The sequence below is a fragment of the Sceloporus undulatus genome, chromosome 1 (assembly GCF_019175285.1).
Source record: "Sceloporus undulatus isolate JIND9_A2432 ecotype Alabama chromosome 1, SceUnd_v1.1, whole genome shotgun sequence".
NCBI lineage: Eukaryota > Metazoa > Chordata > Lepidosauria > Squamata > Phrynosomatidae > Sceloporus > Sceloporus undulatus.
The window spans coordinates 359,177,271-359,194,342 of NC_056522.1; the positions used below are offsets into that span (position 1 = coordinate 359,177,271).

The following is a 17,072-nucleotide window of genomic DNA, read 5'->3' on the forward strand; positions in this document are numbered from 1 at the left end:
AAGGCACTGTAATAAGCTCATGTACTCTGGTTGTAATCAAGGGGTGTCCACATTTATTTCTCTTTTTTAAATTTAAGGCCTAAATCCAGTTATTACTCCCAACTACAGTGCAGAAGAAAAGACTAAGAGTTATATGACAGCCACGTTTAAACATCTGAGGGGCTGTTGTGTGGAAGGTGAAGTAAGCTTGTTTTTCACTGCTCCAGAGGACAGAAGTCAAAAGAATTGATGCAAATCACACAAAAAACTAAACTAAACACTGGACAGCAAGAGATCTTCAGCAGTGGTCTAAATTGTTGCAGATGATGATAGACTTTCTTACTTTGAAAGTTTTTATTCAAAGATAGATGGCATCAGGGATGCTTTAGCTTTGAATTCCTACACTAGCAGGATTTGAACTAGATGACCTTTGGATTTTTTCCCGTTTGATGTTTCAATGACTATATGAGTTTCAAATTAATCTGGCTCAGGAATGCATTGCAGTAATGGATCTCTGTACTAAATAAATGGCAACAGTTTTGTACACTAGGTGGAAACTGTGTGATTCTTTATGTGTTGTTAATCTACAAGTCCCAGCATTTGTCAGCACTGACAGTGCTGGCTAGAACTGCTGTGATTTGGAGTCCAGCAGAATCTGGAGAGCTGCAAAATTCCCACCCTCAACCTCCTTGTTTAAGACACTAAAACTTCTGGAGAGAATAGACACTTAATGCTATTGATGAGACCAGAGGGGTTGAAACTATTCTCCTTAGCTGCTTCATTTGAGTTATTTGTTGTTTTTCATTTGCCTTTTGTCTTGCAGACGCCTCATGTCTTTGAAAGAGAACCGTGCAACTGGGGAATGGCAGTACAATGAAATATGCATGGGAAAAGGTCAAACTTGCATGTTTCCTGGACTTATCAATAACTACTATCAGTATATCATCTCTTTTGCTGAAGATGAAGCAGGTAAGTATTGAACTGCATGATAATGTGGTTGATATTTTTGGTGTGTGTGTGTTTTGGGCTTGCTGAATTCTCTGTATCTCAGAGGCTATATATATTCTTTACCTCCAAAAGCAGGCATTCCATCCATCATTTTTATTTATATCTCACCTTTTTCTCAGACTGGGACCCAAGGTGGCTTACAAAAGAAAATTACATTAACACACACACATATACGTAAAAACATGCCAAAGTCAAGCTAACAGCAGAATTAGAACAAAGATTAAAAATAGAACAACACCATAAAAAGCCCTTCTCTTATTAACAATCAGTCTCAGAAGGCTTTCTGAATAGAAAGGGCTTCTTCACATGCTGCGGAAAAGGCAGCAAAGAAGCATCATCCTAACCTCCTCCTTGGGAGGGAGTTCCAGAACCTGGGACATGTTCCTCACCAGACATGTCTGTGAAACCAGTGGGATAGAGAGAAGTAACTCCCCTTAAGTTCTTAGAGCTCAGGCAGGCTGATATGGGAAGATAAGGTGCTTCAAATAGCCTGGGCCTGAGCTTATTAAGACTACCAAGGCTTTCCAGTTAGCCATTCAAACATTTCCTCACCACCATTTTGTTGAAATATTTTGCTTAGTGAGGCTGTCAGTACCCCAGCCAGCCACTATGATTCTAATGTATAAGGCTCAGTAGTAGTAGTTCATACAGAAAACCACAGGTTCTATCCTTTGCATCTTTAATCAGGGGCTAGAATAGAGATAGACAAATATTCTTACTTTTTGAAAAGAAAAAAATGGAGATGTAAAAAAATGACAGAGAAGGTAAATTGACAGATTTAACTTTTGCAGGCAAAAAGCTTGCAGTTCTTAGGTCTTAAAAGTCTGAGTTTGTATTCTGTCTGTATTAAGTTTGGTATGGGGCACTTCTGGGAAGTGTGAGTTTGGTTGCCACTTTTTTTCATGAGAGGTTTCCTACAGCACGATCCTTTCCATGCTGGGAAGAGCTCTCCATGTTGAATTTGGCCAGATGGGTAGGGAATTTTATTGAGTTCATTTTTAATAAGACCTTTCCAAAATGTGCCTTTGTGGACTGAGAGACTGTGCAGCCACCTCCAGCTTTGCTGGATTGGGGCCGTGGCCACCGCATGCCAGAGCCCCAACCTGGCCTTTCCAGGGCACAAAAGCGAGCTGCAAAATGCAGCTCCTTTTTGCACCCTGGAAAGGGGAGCAATAGCCACAGCGTCGTGGCTTTAAGGTTCTCCTTTGACGCTTTGTCATGTAAACGTAGCTCCAGAGGTTTGGATGGACACCATGCCCCAACTCCACCCCCAGGAGGGCCTTAATGGCCAGTTTGGACAGCCCCTGAGTGGCTGAAACTTGATCTTAACAGTAAAGAGAAATTGCAACAAGCAAAACTGTTAATTCAAGGACTTGAAAGCACAGGTGTTCTATATTAAGTATTTTTCCTCTTTGATAAGTCTGATGATTTATCCTACTTTTGTGGCTAATGCTGGCATATAAGTCTGAAACATCCCATGTTTGGGTTTGTTTGTTTTTACATGCCTATTAAATTTGTTTGTACATTCTTTACAAGATCTGTGATAAGCACATTACATCAGCAAATTTATCAACTGATTGGTGGCATTCATTCACAGTGTTGTTTCTTGGTCTATAGTCATGAAGTTCTCCATAATAATAATAAGAGCTTTTGAAAGAGAGACAGAAGCTCTGTTGATTGCCTTTACAGCATGCTTTGCTTGAGTTAGAAGGCAAAATGCATTTTGACTATTCATAGCTGTGGGCAGACAGACATGAGTATCACCTCATCGGTGTCTAACATGGTTGCTAAGCAGCACTTTGTGAGTTTGGGTTCCTAGCTATTACAGCCCATGTCTCATGGTACCCAAACATTGTGACCGTTCGTCAAAATCCCTGAGCTGCACTAAAAAAAAACCTGGACATTTAGGCGGATGATGTTTGCTATGCACCCTGACTGAATAGATGGAAAGAACTGAGTGGATTGTGTTGCTTAGTGTTTGTCTTAAAAATGGAATAGCGTTGAAATGTTTTTTTTTAAAGAATTAAAGTCTCAAGGTGCAAAGTTTTTATTCATAAAGTAGATAAAGGCCCGATACAGACAGGCCAAAATAAAGCTTCTTCAGGTCACTTTGGAGGTATGCTGTTTAAATACTACATGCATCCTAAGTGTCCGGAAGCTGTGCCAAAGCTGTGCTCCAGTCCTTAGGACTGGATCGTGGCTTTGGTGCAGCTTCCAGAGTCTTAGAATGCATGCAACATTTAAACAGCATACCCCCAAAGTGACCCAAAGCAGCTTTATTTTGGCCTGTCTGTATGGGGCCAAAGTATATTATGATCATTCTTGTAATAGCAAAACAAGCAATTGAATGACTATATTAGTTGGAAGTGAAATGGGCCTTCCATAAAATAAATTAGTGGGTTCTGTATAAATAGAGGACTCCATAGGTACACAAAATAATGAAAGTTTGTAAATTAAGAAAGTGTTGTTATAATTGTTTTAGAAGAACCTTCTAGCTAATATCTGTGAATGTTCAGTTCGTATAGATACTGAAATGCCTGCATGTGAAAGAGAAAAATGGAGGGTAGTATAGAGAAGAGCATTGTCCTGCTCAAACCCCTATTCCAGGAATAGGCAATGTATGCCACCCCAGCCCCCAATATTATTGGGTTCAACTATCAGCATGGTTCACTGATGGCTATGTTGGTTAGGGCTGATGGAAGTTCATGCCCACATCTGGAGGGTCACACACTTGATAAAAGACTGCCCTGTTGTGTTTCCAGCAACACAGGATCCCAGTGTACCTCATCCAGAGATGGACATAGTTCTGAGTTTATAGTTGGATACATCTTATTTAAGAAAAAAAAGGTGAACAAAACATATCTTCTTTTCATGCAACCAACATTTCTAGGATTTACTCCAGGAGAAACCTAAAAACCATCACATCATTTGTTAAAGCCTCATTTGAATATATAGTCGGCCCTTCTTATACACAGATTTTTTTATACACGGATTCAAGCAGACACAGTTTGAAAATGTTCAAAAAAAGTATAAATTTCAAATGTCAAACCCTGACTTTCCATTTTTTATAAGGGACACCATTTTGCTATGTCATTATATTTAATGGGACTTGAGCATACATGGATTTTGTTATACACAGGGGATCTTGGAACCAAACCCCAGCATATAACAAGAGTCCACTGTATTTGGGGCTTCCTCCCTCATCCTCAGGATATCATATATATCCCATGATTTCATTGTTAAGTTTATCTCTCCTCACTCCCTCCCAGCTTCTCCTTATTAACTTCTTGCCTGAGAGAGAATTGTGAAAATCTGGAAAACTCACAAATATGTTTGTGCTCTTTTGGTTGGTCAAAGGAAGGTTCTTGTTGTTGTGTGCCTTCAAGCTGTTTCTGACTTATGGCTGCCCTAAGGCAAACCTATTATGGGGGTTTCTCTGCAATTTGTTCCAGAGGAGGTTTGCAATTGCCTTCATCTGAGACTGAGAGCTTGTAACTTGCCCAAGGTCATCCAGTAGGTTTCATGGCCAAACGGGGAATCAAATCTTGGTCTCCACACTCGTGGTGCAACACTCACATTACTACACCACACTGGTTCTCCCTAAGGAAGGCACTGCACTAATATGGACTTTGGCACCTTATATTTATTTTGTCCTGCATTTGAAATGATTGCCCAGTATTTTGGTGGCTCTTATTTCAAGGAAGCTCAGTCAACATGGGTGATGAGATGAGATCTCACACTGAGGAAATAGGCTCCATGGTAGAGCATAATTATCTCCAAGGAGAAATATGCTGTGGCAGCAGTATGCCATCCTCATGCAGAGTAACAACTGTGCATGGGGATTGCATACTGATAGTGTAGAATATCTCTGCATGCAGATATTTCTACTGTGCTAAGGGGATTTTAGGCTACAGTCCATGAGTGTAAAGTTACACTCCATCTCCTCAATGTAGCAACTGTGCAACATGTGTCATAACTAGTTGCCATTATGTAATATGCAGTTCAGATCACATCATTCATGTTTTATGAACAATGTTGTTTCCACTTCTGTCAGTAGAGTAAGGCTGTTGTGCTGTAATTTGCCCTGCATGCATAGTGTGACTTACATGCATGTCTCCCCAACAAGATGCCAGCCATGAAGTTATGCCACAGTTGTACAACATTGCCTTGTAAGTGAATTGTGAAGCAGCGCTATCCAGTGCAGATGTGCATCACATACATGGTGGATGAGCAACCATAGAAATGGCCCCACCTGCACAATTCCACATCCGCAGTCTTAAACTGAATGTGAATATTCCACAGCAGACAAAAATGTCCTACCACTTCCAAAGGAAATGTACGCATGCAAATGTACACCAACAGGATTCCCAATGACCTAGATATTAGTGTTTTGAAGTATTTTTTTAATTGCTTCATTATTTGGATGTGAACATATTTGTGTTAAACTTTGTTTAATATAGAAGTGTAGAACTAGTGTCATTGTTCTAAAGATGTTTACTTTGAAGTATCTCATTCGGGTCTTATTTCCAAGTAACCTTGTTTAGGATTATAGCATAATTCTGCATTTTGCTTTCTTAATTGGATGATATATCTGGTTAATGTATCAGAAATCCCTGTGCTTTTTGGAGTTTGCTTCTGGCAGACTTCGTGTGCTGCTTTGTATTGCCAAATTCCTTGTCCTGTGTAGCACTGCAGCAGAGATGCATGCTAATTATTCTTGTCTTTCTTTCTGGTTTGCTTTTCAAAGGGGAACTTTATTTTATGTCCACTGGAATGCCAAGTGCCACCGCACCAAATGGAGTAGTTTACAAAATGGTTGACACTTCACGGTAAGACCTGAGGCATTTTTGCTCATAAATGTTTGGATTCCCAGATGCAGTAGGGAAAACCTGTCCTTAATATGCTTTAATAATAGAAATGTAAGTTTCTCAGAAATGTTAAAGCCATGAGAAAACAGTTCTTTTTGAACATTAAGTAGTTGAACATTTATTCTTATGTATAGAAAGGAAAGGGGGTTCTTTAAACTTTTTACAGGTTTAAAGTCCCCTTGTTATGTTGGGAACATAAAACCATGGACTGGCATCCTATTAGACAGTTACAGTGTCATAAGCTGCATCCTTATAGCTGTTTCCTATTCACATTTATAATCATGGTACCATTGCAACAATTGTAAATGCCCCCCGAAACTCACCTTAAAATCCAGCCAGCTACACTGATGGATGAAGTTCTGTGGCACTGGTAAGTCAAACTGATGGATGATGCACATAGCCTGCTACTGCCAGTGAGTGGTGCTGAGCTTGTAAATTATGACAAGACTCTATACAGATCCTTGCCTCTGGTCAGTGGACCACAACTGCCTGGTGGAAAGGGGCTGAATGTATTACCCCAAGGTCAGACCCCTGATCACCCCTCATTTGCTATGAATTTAATATGAAAAGGGATCCTGGGGTGAGTGACCTGGAAAGGCAACTCCAGGGCAGAAACCTGGCCATACTATGGCAAGGGAGGAAGCAGGGACACCCACCACAATGAGATCACTCAAAGACATCAGCATAATTCCTTTGCGTATGGAGGGCGATGATGGGATTGTGGCTGAAGAAGATGGCTGTGCATACAAAAAGAACACTTCTCTTGTAGTAAAAGTTTCCCTTCATCTGAGATATTTATGCCAATTATCTGAATATTTCCTCAGTCTCCTTACCATTCTTCTCTCTTAGAAAACCATTGAGCAGTAAGATAATCCATTCATTCCAAAATTACTGCCCCAGGATATGATTTTGAGTGTATGTACCACTGCCTAGGCATTATTATTATTATTATTATTATTATTATTATTATTATTATTATTTTATATAGTGCTGTAGATTTGCGCAGCGCTGTACATAAAAACAACAAATATAAAAGAGTAAACCTGTCTATGGCGTACAATCTAAGAAATGATGTTCATTCTACTAGACTCCTCAATAACCTGGCCACCCCACTTGCTAAGGCAGCTATTGAGCCATCTCCATTCTGAATGTCCATCGATTGAAACCACACTTCGGGGTCGGTACTATATTACCATTAGCAAAACCTTCTCTTTTCCCATTCTCCCACCTTTGCTTCATTAGTTCTTGTGTTTGTGCATGAGTGTGTGCTTATGTGTGTGTTGCTTATTTTCTTAATAAAACTACAAAACCTATTTGGAGTTCTGTGTGATTTGGAACTGTTATAAAAAGGATTAAGATCCAAAGGCTGAATGTTGCCCCAGCCAAGGTATTTTATTTGAGCTATTAAAATTCCCCTAAAACTTATTAATTTGTGTGCGTATTCTCAGAACTCCATCTTTTTGGATAACAGATGCTTAATAATCACTAGCACTGCAGAACTCCATCCTGCAGTGTGGCTGGCTGAATTCTAAGGTGGGTTTGGGAGTAGAGATTGAGAGATGGAGCATAGGCATGACATTGTGCATATGTGTCTGCTGCAGGATTTTGGCAATTATGTATCACTTGGTTTATCATCGTATTATCATGTTTATGTATATTTAATTTAAAATACAGTTTATTCAAGACAACAATTATAAATGTATTCCATTTAATTTTTTTTAAATGGTTGCAAATGAAACTAGTCGGCCTTTTGTACCCACAGATTCTGCCCCAACCAACCATGGCTTGAAAATATTCAGGAGGGGGGTTGTTTTGTTTCTTTGCTGTTTGATATATTATATGAGGGATCCCATTTTACTGTCCCATTGTATAGAATGGCATTTGAGCATCCATGAATTTTGGTATCCACATGGGAGTCCTGGAACCAACCCCCAGCAGATACTGAGAACCCAATGTACAACTGCTGATCTGTGAGAAAGCTAATATTCCTTAGGGCCTTACTGCACTTCTTCTTTATACCATGTTAATCCGCTCCACACACATTCCACACATAGATTGATCTTCTGCCGTACCCAAATCACAGCCTCCTCCCTTATTACACCTTTTCTCGAGAGGTTGAACAGGAAAAAAAACATGTCTATGCCACCCACAACATTTTTTCCATCCTGTGTAGATGAAACTGCTTACTTTTGAACTTCAGATTTGAATTCGTGTAGTGGGGTGTAGTTTGGCATTTTAGCCATTTTACTGTCATCGAGGCATCTTCAAATTGTGGTGTCAACCCAGTAGGGTGCTGCAGCTGAACATGATCTTCCCAGACCAAGCACTGGAAGTAGTCTGTGGATTCATTGCATAAATATCCTGGGGAATTCCAAGAGAATACCTAGCTAGCCACACCCCCAGCATGCCCACATCCCACCAAGTAATGCAGTTCTCATGGAAGGAAGTGGGATTGAAGTTCTGCAGCAAAAAAGCTACTGTTTGGTAGCTCAAAGGTTGCCATTAATGGATTATTTCCAGTATGCAAAAATGCACATTTGCAATGGTGCTACAACAGGTTGACACCAGAGCACCAATGACATGATAGGGCATGATCTCTGGAAGTCTTGCTCTGCCACTGTATCATCATATCATGTGATAAGATCCTTAGTTTCAGCCAGTTAATGAGAAGCAGGCCAAGATTAAAGCTGAGAACAGAAGCAGTTACCAACATTAAAACAAAGAAAGTTATTAAGTATTCTGAGTTTACTTTCCTCATTGATTTCAAGTAGACACATAAAGCACTCATTTGCAGAAAAAGAACTGAGAAAAAAAGGGAGTGAGGAAGACTAACTGAATACTAATTTGTTTTACGAAACATTGACTAATAGTTTCATTTTTTGTCTTGTAACTCATTAGTTTCTACTTCATTTGATCCTTTATTTTGAATCATCTTTGTAGCAGTATATTATTTCAATATTTTAGTCGTAATGAATTGTTTCCATTTTTCAGAAAAACAAATCTAAATAACCTTGGGATAAATTATTTTTTCCCTTTCCCCCCATATCTTCACAATTTTGAGGCATGATTTTGGGAAATGTTTTAAAGCAGACTTTCAGTGATGCTGTAGTGTTGGGTTTTCTGCAGATTAGATGATGTTTCAGTTTCCTGCCAGCACTTTGGCTCTAGGGAGCCCTGGTGGCACAGGGTTTAAATGCCAGTACTGAAGCCAAAAGGTTGTGAGTTTGATCCCAAGACTCCAAGGTTGCCTCAGCATTCCATCCTTTTGTATGTCTGTAAAATGAGTACCCAGATTCTTGGGGGCAACTGGCTTTCTTGCTTAGAGAGTGTTGGGTTCCCTATTAAGCAGTATAGAAATGTAAATGCTGTTGCTATTGATGTATGATTCTCTTTGTGTATTCGTCATTTTTCTTAGGAGAGCACCACCTGGGAAATGCCGTGTTGAACCCCTACTAGTAAAAGTGAAAAGCAGGCTCATAAAGTTTGTTCCAAAAGAAAGTGAGTATTGGAGATGTATATTAATGAAAATTCACAAAGAGGAGTTGAGGAAAGGTGCAGGAGAAAAACAGCCTAGAAGACCTGAGATAGTTGGTTGGTTGTCTGCTGTGCAATTCTTGGCTTAAACAATGAACTATGATTAACACAAATTGTGATTTATTGTGACACGCAAATCCAAGTTGAGTACCTCTTATCTGGAATTCCAAAATTGAAAATACTCCCAAATTGGCCACATGAGTGGCTCAGATAGTGATTGCTTTGCTTTCCTATGGTTCAGTGTATACAAACTTTGTTTCATGCACAAAATTATTTTTTAAAAACGTACGTATAAAATTTTCTTGAAGCTATAAAGTGTATATGAAACAAACATTTATTTCCTGTTTTGACTTGGGTGCCATCTTTAAGATATCACACACACACACACACACACACACACATATATATATATATATAGAGAGAGAGAGAGAGAGAAATCAAAAAAACAAAATCAAAACAAAACCCTGAAATCCAAAACACTTAATGTCCCAAGCATTTTGTATAAGGAAGACACAACATGTACACATATTAAGTGATTCTTTCTTACGCACAATAAAATGTTATTTATTCCAACACGAGCAGTTTCTTTTAGAAAAGACAGCACTGTATTGTTGGGAAATATATTTCACATATATAGCTGAGATCCCCATAGGTTTTTTACAATTATGCCTTTAATACTGAGCACTCCTTTGGGGGGTGTAAGTTCTGATAAAATATCTGTTAATCAATTATAAACTAGCAGAAAAAAAATAACAAAATTGTTAGCTTTTGGAACCTAATAAAATATGATAAAAGCGGTGTCTGTTCTCAGCTTGTTGCCTTCCCTATTATGAAATGAAATCAGAGTACAGGTACTCATTTTTGCCCACCTCCTACATGTGGTTTTTTTGGGTTGCCTTAGCAACTCCACTCCTTTTAAACACATTCCAATTACAAAAAAGAATAGACTGTGAAAGAGTAATGATTCTAGCCAACAATGAATGAGAGAGCAATTGACATAATAGAGAAGTTGGCACTCTTTCATAGGCTATAATGATGCAATCTTGTAAAGTTATAATGAAGGCCAAAGCAAAAAGGGGAATGGCTTTTAAGGTGTTTTCTGTAGAGCTGGTAGCTACTGGAAATGTAATGAGAAATAATTGACAATTAAAACTTCATGGTGAAATATCCTAGATCATGACAAATGTGCCAGCATTTTTCTTTGTCATATTGGCACAATAGTACTATTGGTGTGATTGTTGTGGGAAGCATCTGCACCATTCCTGTGGACTGCATCGTTTCAGCTAAAGAGAAGAAATTGTAGCAGGGCAAGTTTGTGCTCCTGTCTGTGAGAGCATCTCACCAACATTGCAATGGGTGATGGAGAGCTGCAGCCTCTCTTAACAATGATCTGTAATGATCATCTTTTTGGATGAGTGGAGAGATGGCACCAGGGAAACACAAGAGGACTGGGGGAGCAGCAACACTGACAATCACAGATGATGAAACCAGACGTGTTATGAGGGGCTGCTAAAAAGAGGCAAGGAGGCTTTATCAGCAATTGCTGCTTGTAGTGTCTGCTGCTATTGATTCTGGTCTTATTCAAACCCAAGGTACAGGACTCTGCCCTATATTGGATCACTTTGGTTGAGTTCCCTGCTGTGCTCTGAACTCAGTCAGCCTTCTGAATTCCAAACCTGTCCCAAGCATGTTTTTTTTAAAATCAAAACAATTTGGAAAAGTTACTTTTTTGGAGCATGGGTCCTAGTAAACTCCAGCCAGCATGGCCAATGGCTATGTTTATTGTATGATTCTAGGAGTTGTTAATGTATATGGTTTTACTAGGGTGTTCGATAAATTAACAGATGCTAAATTCATATATTGGCCTGCTAATCCCAATTAGAGTTGACTCATTATTGATTCAATTGTTCAGTGGTGAGTTAGTGCATAGGTAAACTCAGTTGACGGTGTGCTTCTACTCTAATGAGGACTAACAATAGGATTCAGAGCATTACCTGCAGTACCAGAGGCAGGATGTGTCCACTATCTGCTGCCAAAGAGAAAAAGATGGAGGATGTATTTGCCCTCCTGTTCTACTGGCAATCAATTAATAGGCAGGTGATTGGGACTATATAGCCTTTGGTCTTCTCTGGCATGTATTTTCTTATGTTCTTATCATTATCTCTGGTTCTTCTTCCCCCACATTGTAGAGCTTATAGTGAAAATACCAACACAGCGTCCTAAAGTAAAAGCCACAGCCAGAACCCCGACAAGGAGCAGAGCAACTGCAGAACCACCACGGGCCTCAACACCAGACTGGATGGAAGAACTCTTGACCCTTCTAAGAAATGAGAACAGAATGCAGATGACTACGGCAGCCCCAAAAACCAAAGCTCCAAAGCCTAGGAAAGGAGGAAGGACTGGGAGAAGAAGAGGCCAGAGAAGGAGAAATAAACCTACTAGTATTCCCTCTCAGCCACGGAATGGAGCAGTTCGACTTATGAATGGCAGTGCAAAAGGGAGAGACCGTGGCAGGGTTGAAATCTTTATCAATGGAGAATGGGGTACTGTCTGTGATGACTTGTGGACCTCAAAGGCAGCTGCTGTAGTTTGCCGCCAGCTGGGCTACACTTTTGTGATCAGAGCAACCAAGAAAGCTGAGTTTGGGGAGGGGCGCTCGCTTCCGATTCTCCTGGATGACGTTCAGTGCACTGGGCAAGAGAAGACTCTCTTGGAATGCAGTCATGCAGACATAGCAAAGCACAATTGCTCCCACAAAGAGGATGCAGGAGTGATATGTAGTCATGAGGATGTTTTCGAAAGTGAGCAGTAGGAAGAGTTCAAGCACACAATGGCACAATTTCTTGTTCTTTTTCATTCAAAGAAAACCTACAAATGTATGATATAAGTGGTGTATTGAATTAACACATTGTAATATAGGCCTCATAGTACATGTGCACCGGAAGAACAAAATGGATATACTGTACATAAAATGACCACATCTGTGGTCAGCATTCATTTGCCATTTTACAAATTGATAGATAAGTAATTATCTTTTTTTAACATTTCTATTAAAAATAACAGAGTGATCATGTTGGATTCCTTGGATTAAAAATGAAACACTGGGCAAACATGTTGTGCTGGTTTTATATTTCTGTAACTCTCTTTCACAATTTATATTTTGTCATTATCCCATGTGAAGTAGATCAGTAATAGAACAATTATGGAGAACATGACAAAAGGGAAACACATAGAGACACCCACAGCCACCCATTTCCGGTAGGAGGAGCACTCAGAAAATTCATTAACATGTCTGTACAGAAACAAATTCCACTGATTTCAGTAAGTCCTATGTGTGGTAAATGGTCACAGAATTGCAGCTTTATTTATCTGCCCTCAATGTCTCATGTTTCAGCTTCTGGGGAAAATAATAAGAGTAAAATAGCGTAGTAAAAGAGTTTGGATGTGTAAGTTACATCGCTGAATCATAGCCAAAAAAAATGCATTTTTTATCAGAAACATTATGATTAGACGCCTGAAGAGCTTTCTACATCAGAAATAAATGGAAACTATGGTGTAATACCTTTTTTTTAAAAAAATGTCCACAATTTACATTTTCTATTTGGTTATGTATGAGTAACTTAATAATTTTGGCCCAACGCCCCGAAACCGATTTTACCAGGCAGCAGTTGCACTGAGAGATGGGGTTGTGTTCAGCTGGTGATTGGGGCACAGGAGGATTATGTTTATACCTCCCTCCCACCAGAGAAACAGGTTGTGACAATCAGAAGCAGGACTCTTGTTGCAAGTCCTTGTCACAGCCTTGCTTGTTGGTGGGATGGGGTGGAAATGTCATCCTCCTCTGCTCTAGTCACCAGCAGAATGAATCTTTTAGCTGTGTATTTGCTGTCCAGTAAAGTAACTTTGGAAGAGGATGTAGAATCATGGCAATTGTACAATGACTGTGACTATGTAGAGTTAGTGAATATGGAGAACTCTAGGTTATGAATCCCTAATTGCAATACTGAATGCCAGCTGGATTCATTTTCTCTTTCATGTGCTGCACATAATCATGGTTTCCTTTTTTTTTTTACTAGTCCACTCCTGTTTAGAAGGTTGCTTTGGGAACTTTCATTTCGGTGCTGTACAAAATTTTGTGAGTTATACTTTTTGTCTGTTTTTAATTTTACTAAACTGATTTGTCTGACTTGTAAATCCTCTATTTTAGGACTGCAGCCACTCTTTGAATTTTCCTTCCAGTGTTTTAATTTTGAAATGCCACTTTTTCCACCCTAACAGATGCCTGACAGGCAGAAATTCAAACCACTATAAGCCTTAGCAAGGTTCTGTAGTGAAGGCAAAATTACATTTCTATGCTGGCAACAATAGCCACATCAAGTAAGCAGAGGTCATATTCTCCCTCCCCACCCAAGCAGCCATCAAGTCCCACAAGGGGCCCCAGCTGTTCCTGCTTAGTGGGAGGTGGAGCAGTTTAGAAAATGAAGAAGCAGCTGGTCTTAGTTCAGAGGAGAAAAGAAATGAGAGTGTTCACAAATGGAGTCTGTTGTTGTGTGCCTTCATGTTTTTCCAACTTATGGTGACCATAAGACAACCCTATCATGGGGTTTTCTTGGCAAGGTTTGTTCAGAGGAGGTTTTCCATTCCCTTCCCCTGAGGGTAAGAGAATGGGACTTGCCCAAGGTGGGTTTCATGGCTGGGCTGGGAATTGTTGTATGCCAGGGTACCCTCCTTTATTGCTTTTGCAATCCTAGAGGAGCCAGATCATCATCATCTGAATTGGGTTCCACACCCACTGCCACTGGTTGGTGGCAGCAGCAGCAACCCATCTTGAGTCTTGATAGCTGCTGGGAAAGGTTTGGGATGAAGTGAAAAAGGTTCAAGAATACTTCCATGCACATCATCCTCCTACACATATGTCAGTAACAGGATGCTGCCCATCACCATTTCCTGCCTGTTGAGCATTTTCTAATAATCTTGCTATGTTGGACACTACTGCCATACTGCAGAATTAATGCAGTTTGATACTCTCATGGCTCCATCCCATGGAATCTTGGGATTTGTAGTTTGTTGTGACAAAATATATCACAAAAATACAAATCCCAGAATTCTATAGCATTGAGCCATGACAGTTAAAGAAATATCAAACTGCATTAATTTTGCAGTGCAGATGCATCCCTAGATGTTAGAATATTCCAGACCTCTTTGGTGCAGCAGCCATACAGAAAATGTTGAAGCACATTTCCCAACATTATTTGGCTTTGCTGGCTAGGGTTGATGGGCATTGTAGTCCACCAGCATGTAAAGGACTGCACAATACCTTACTGCGGTGCAGAGTAAACACTGATTCCAGCTGTTTGAGTTTAGCAAATTTGTGGCCTAAATCCCTCTATGATTTAGTGGGTTTTAATGTAAGTATCTTTCTAGCTGTCTTTTCTCTAAAGCACATGGCATTCTGGGAAGAAACAAAAAAATACCAAATCAGTTTAATAAACATTAAGAACAGAGTCAAGATGCCTTACTGTGTAAGGGGAAGCATGACAGTAAAGGGTTGGTAATCCAAAAGGATGGTAAAACAACACCGTCATGATTCGCTCGAAAATCAATAGAAAGTCAGCTGGGTTTCCTGTGTAAAAGAGATTACCTCACTGCTTTTAAGCAATGCCTTAATTTATCTTGTGTGCCTTCAAGTTGTTTCTAACTTGTAGTGAACCTGAGGCCAGGGACGGCTGTAGAGAATTTGGCCACCCTAGGCGAGAAATATTTTGGCGCCCCCGGTACCCCCTTGGCCGCCTACAATCCCCAGCGGGCTTTGCGGCTGGAAGTCCCGCCCCTTCCCAGCTCCCAACCAATAGGAGGCTGCCGAGAAAGGGGCGGGACTTCCAGCCGCAAAGCTCACTGGGGCTTGTATTCCTGTCCCCTTCTCCCCACGGTTTGCGTGGCAGACCCGGGGAGAAGAGGAGGCGGCGGCCCCCCATCCCTTCCTCCCCATGGGTGGCTACACCCACGGGAAGGAAGGAGGGAGGCGCCCCCCTGTCCCTTCCTCCCCATGGTGGCTGCACCTGTGGAAGAAGGGAACGGAGAAGGAGTCCCCTCCCCCCTCCTTCCTCCCGTGGTGGCTCACCCTGCGAAGAGGGAGGAGAGGAGGCAACCCCTTCTCCTTTCCTCCTGCGGGTGCTCACCACGGGAAGGAAAGGATGCACACCCCGTCCCTTCCTCCCCGCGGGTGGCTGCACCAGTGGGAAGGGAGAAGGAGGAGGCACACCCGTCCTTTTCCCGCGGGTGGCTGCACCAGCGGGAGGGAGAAGAAGGAGGCAACCCCTCCCTTCCTCCCCGCGGGTGGCTGCACCAGCGGGAAGGGAGAAGGGGAGGGCAACCCCTTCCCTTCCTACCCCGGTTGGCTGCACCAGCGGGAAGGGAGAAGGAGGAGCAACCCCCGTCCCTTCCTCCCGCGGTGGCTGCACCAGCGGAAGGGAGAAGGAGGAGGCACCCCTCCCTTCCTCCCCGCGGGTGGCTTCACCAGCGGGAAGGGAAAAGGAGGAGGCACACCCGTCCCTTCCTCCCCGCGGGTGCTGCACCCGCGGGAAGGAAGGAGAAGGAGGAGGGCCCCCTGTCCCTTCCTCCCCACGGTGGCTTGCACCAGTGTGAGGAAGGGAGAAGGAGGAGGCACACCCGTCCCTTCCTCCCCGCGGGTGGCGCACCTGCGGGAAGGAAGGGAGACGGAGGAGGAGTCCCCCTCCCTTCCTCCCCATGGGGTGCACCCGCGGGAAGGAAGGAGGAGGAGGAGGCACCCCTTCTTTCCTCCCGGCTGGTGGCTGCACCAGCGGGAGGGAGAAGGAGGAGCACACCCGTCCCTTCCTCCCCGCGGGGGGCTGCACCAGCGGGAAGGGAGAAGGAGGAGGCACACCCATCCCTTCCCGCGGGTGGCTGCACCAGCGGGAAGGGAGAAGGAGGAGGCAACCCGTCCCTTCCTCCCGCGGTTGGCTGCACCAGCAGAGGAGAAGGAGGAGGGGCACCCCGTCCCTTCCCCCCCCGCGGGTGGCTGCACCAGAGGGAAGGGAGAAGGAGGAGGCACCCCCTCCCTTCCTCCCCGCGGTGGCTGCACCAGCGGGAAGGAGAAGGAGGAGGCAACCCCGTCCCTTCCTCCCCGCGGGTGGCGCGCACCAGCGGGAAGGGAGAAGGAGGAGCACCCCCGTCCCTTCCTCCCCGCGGGTTGGCGCACCAGCGGGAATGGAGAAGGAGGAGGCAACCCGTCCCTTCTGCCCCGCGGGTGGCTGCACCAGCGGAAGGGAGAGGAGGGGAGGCACCCCGTCCCTTCCTCCCCGCGGGTGGCTGCACCAGCCGGGAAGGAAGGGAGAAGAGAGGCACACCCGTCCTTCCTCCCCGCGGGTGGCTGCACCAGCGGGAAGAAGGGAGAAGGAGGAGGCAACCCCGTCCCTTCCTCCCCGCGGTGGCTGCACCAGCGGAGGAAGGGAGAGGAGAGCACACCCGTCCCTTCCTCCCCGCGGTTGGCTGCACCAGCGGGAAGGAAGGGAGAAGAGGAGGGGCCCCCTTTCCCTCCTCCCCGCGGTGGCTGCACGCGGGAAGGAAAGGAGAAGGAGCAGGGGCCCCCTGTCCCTTCCTCCCCGCGTTTGCTGCACCAGCGGGAGGAAGGGAGAAGGAGGAGGCAACCCCGTCCCTTCCTCC

The 17,072-nt window shown here is 43.1% G+C and overlaps 1 protein-coding gene across 1 annotated transcript in view; it reads left to right on the top strand.

The window, feature by feature from the left end:
* Nucleotides 1-12,490, top strand: part of HHIPL1 (HHIP like 1) — a 44,138-nt gene extending 31,648 nt beyond the window's left edge. The window contains exons 6-9 of the mRNA XM_042446581.1: nucleotides 803-948; nucleotides 5,735-5,816; nucleotides 9,271-9,353; nucleotides 11,579-12,490. Of these exons, the coding sequence (XP_042302515.1) occupies nucleotides 803-948; nucleotides 5,735-5,816; nucleotides 9,271-9,353; nucleotides 11,579-12,201 (934 nt within the window). The 3' untranslated portion in view covers nucleotides 12,202-12,490. The remainder of the gene's footprint in view (nucleotides 1-802; nucleotides 949-5,734; nucleotides 5,817-9,270; nucleotides 9,354-11,578) is intronic.
* The last annotated feature ends 4,582 nt before the right edge of the window (nucleotides 12,491-17,072 follow it).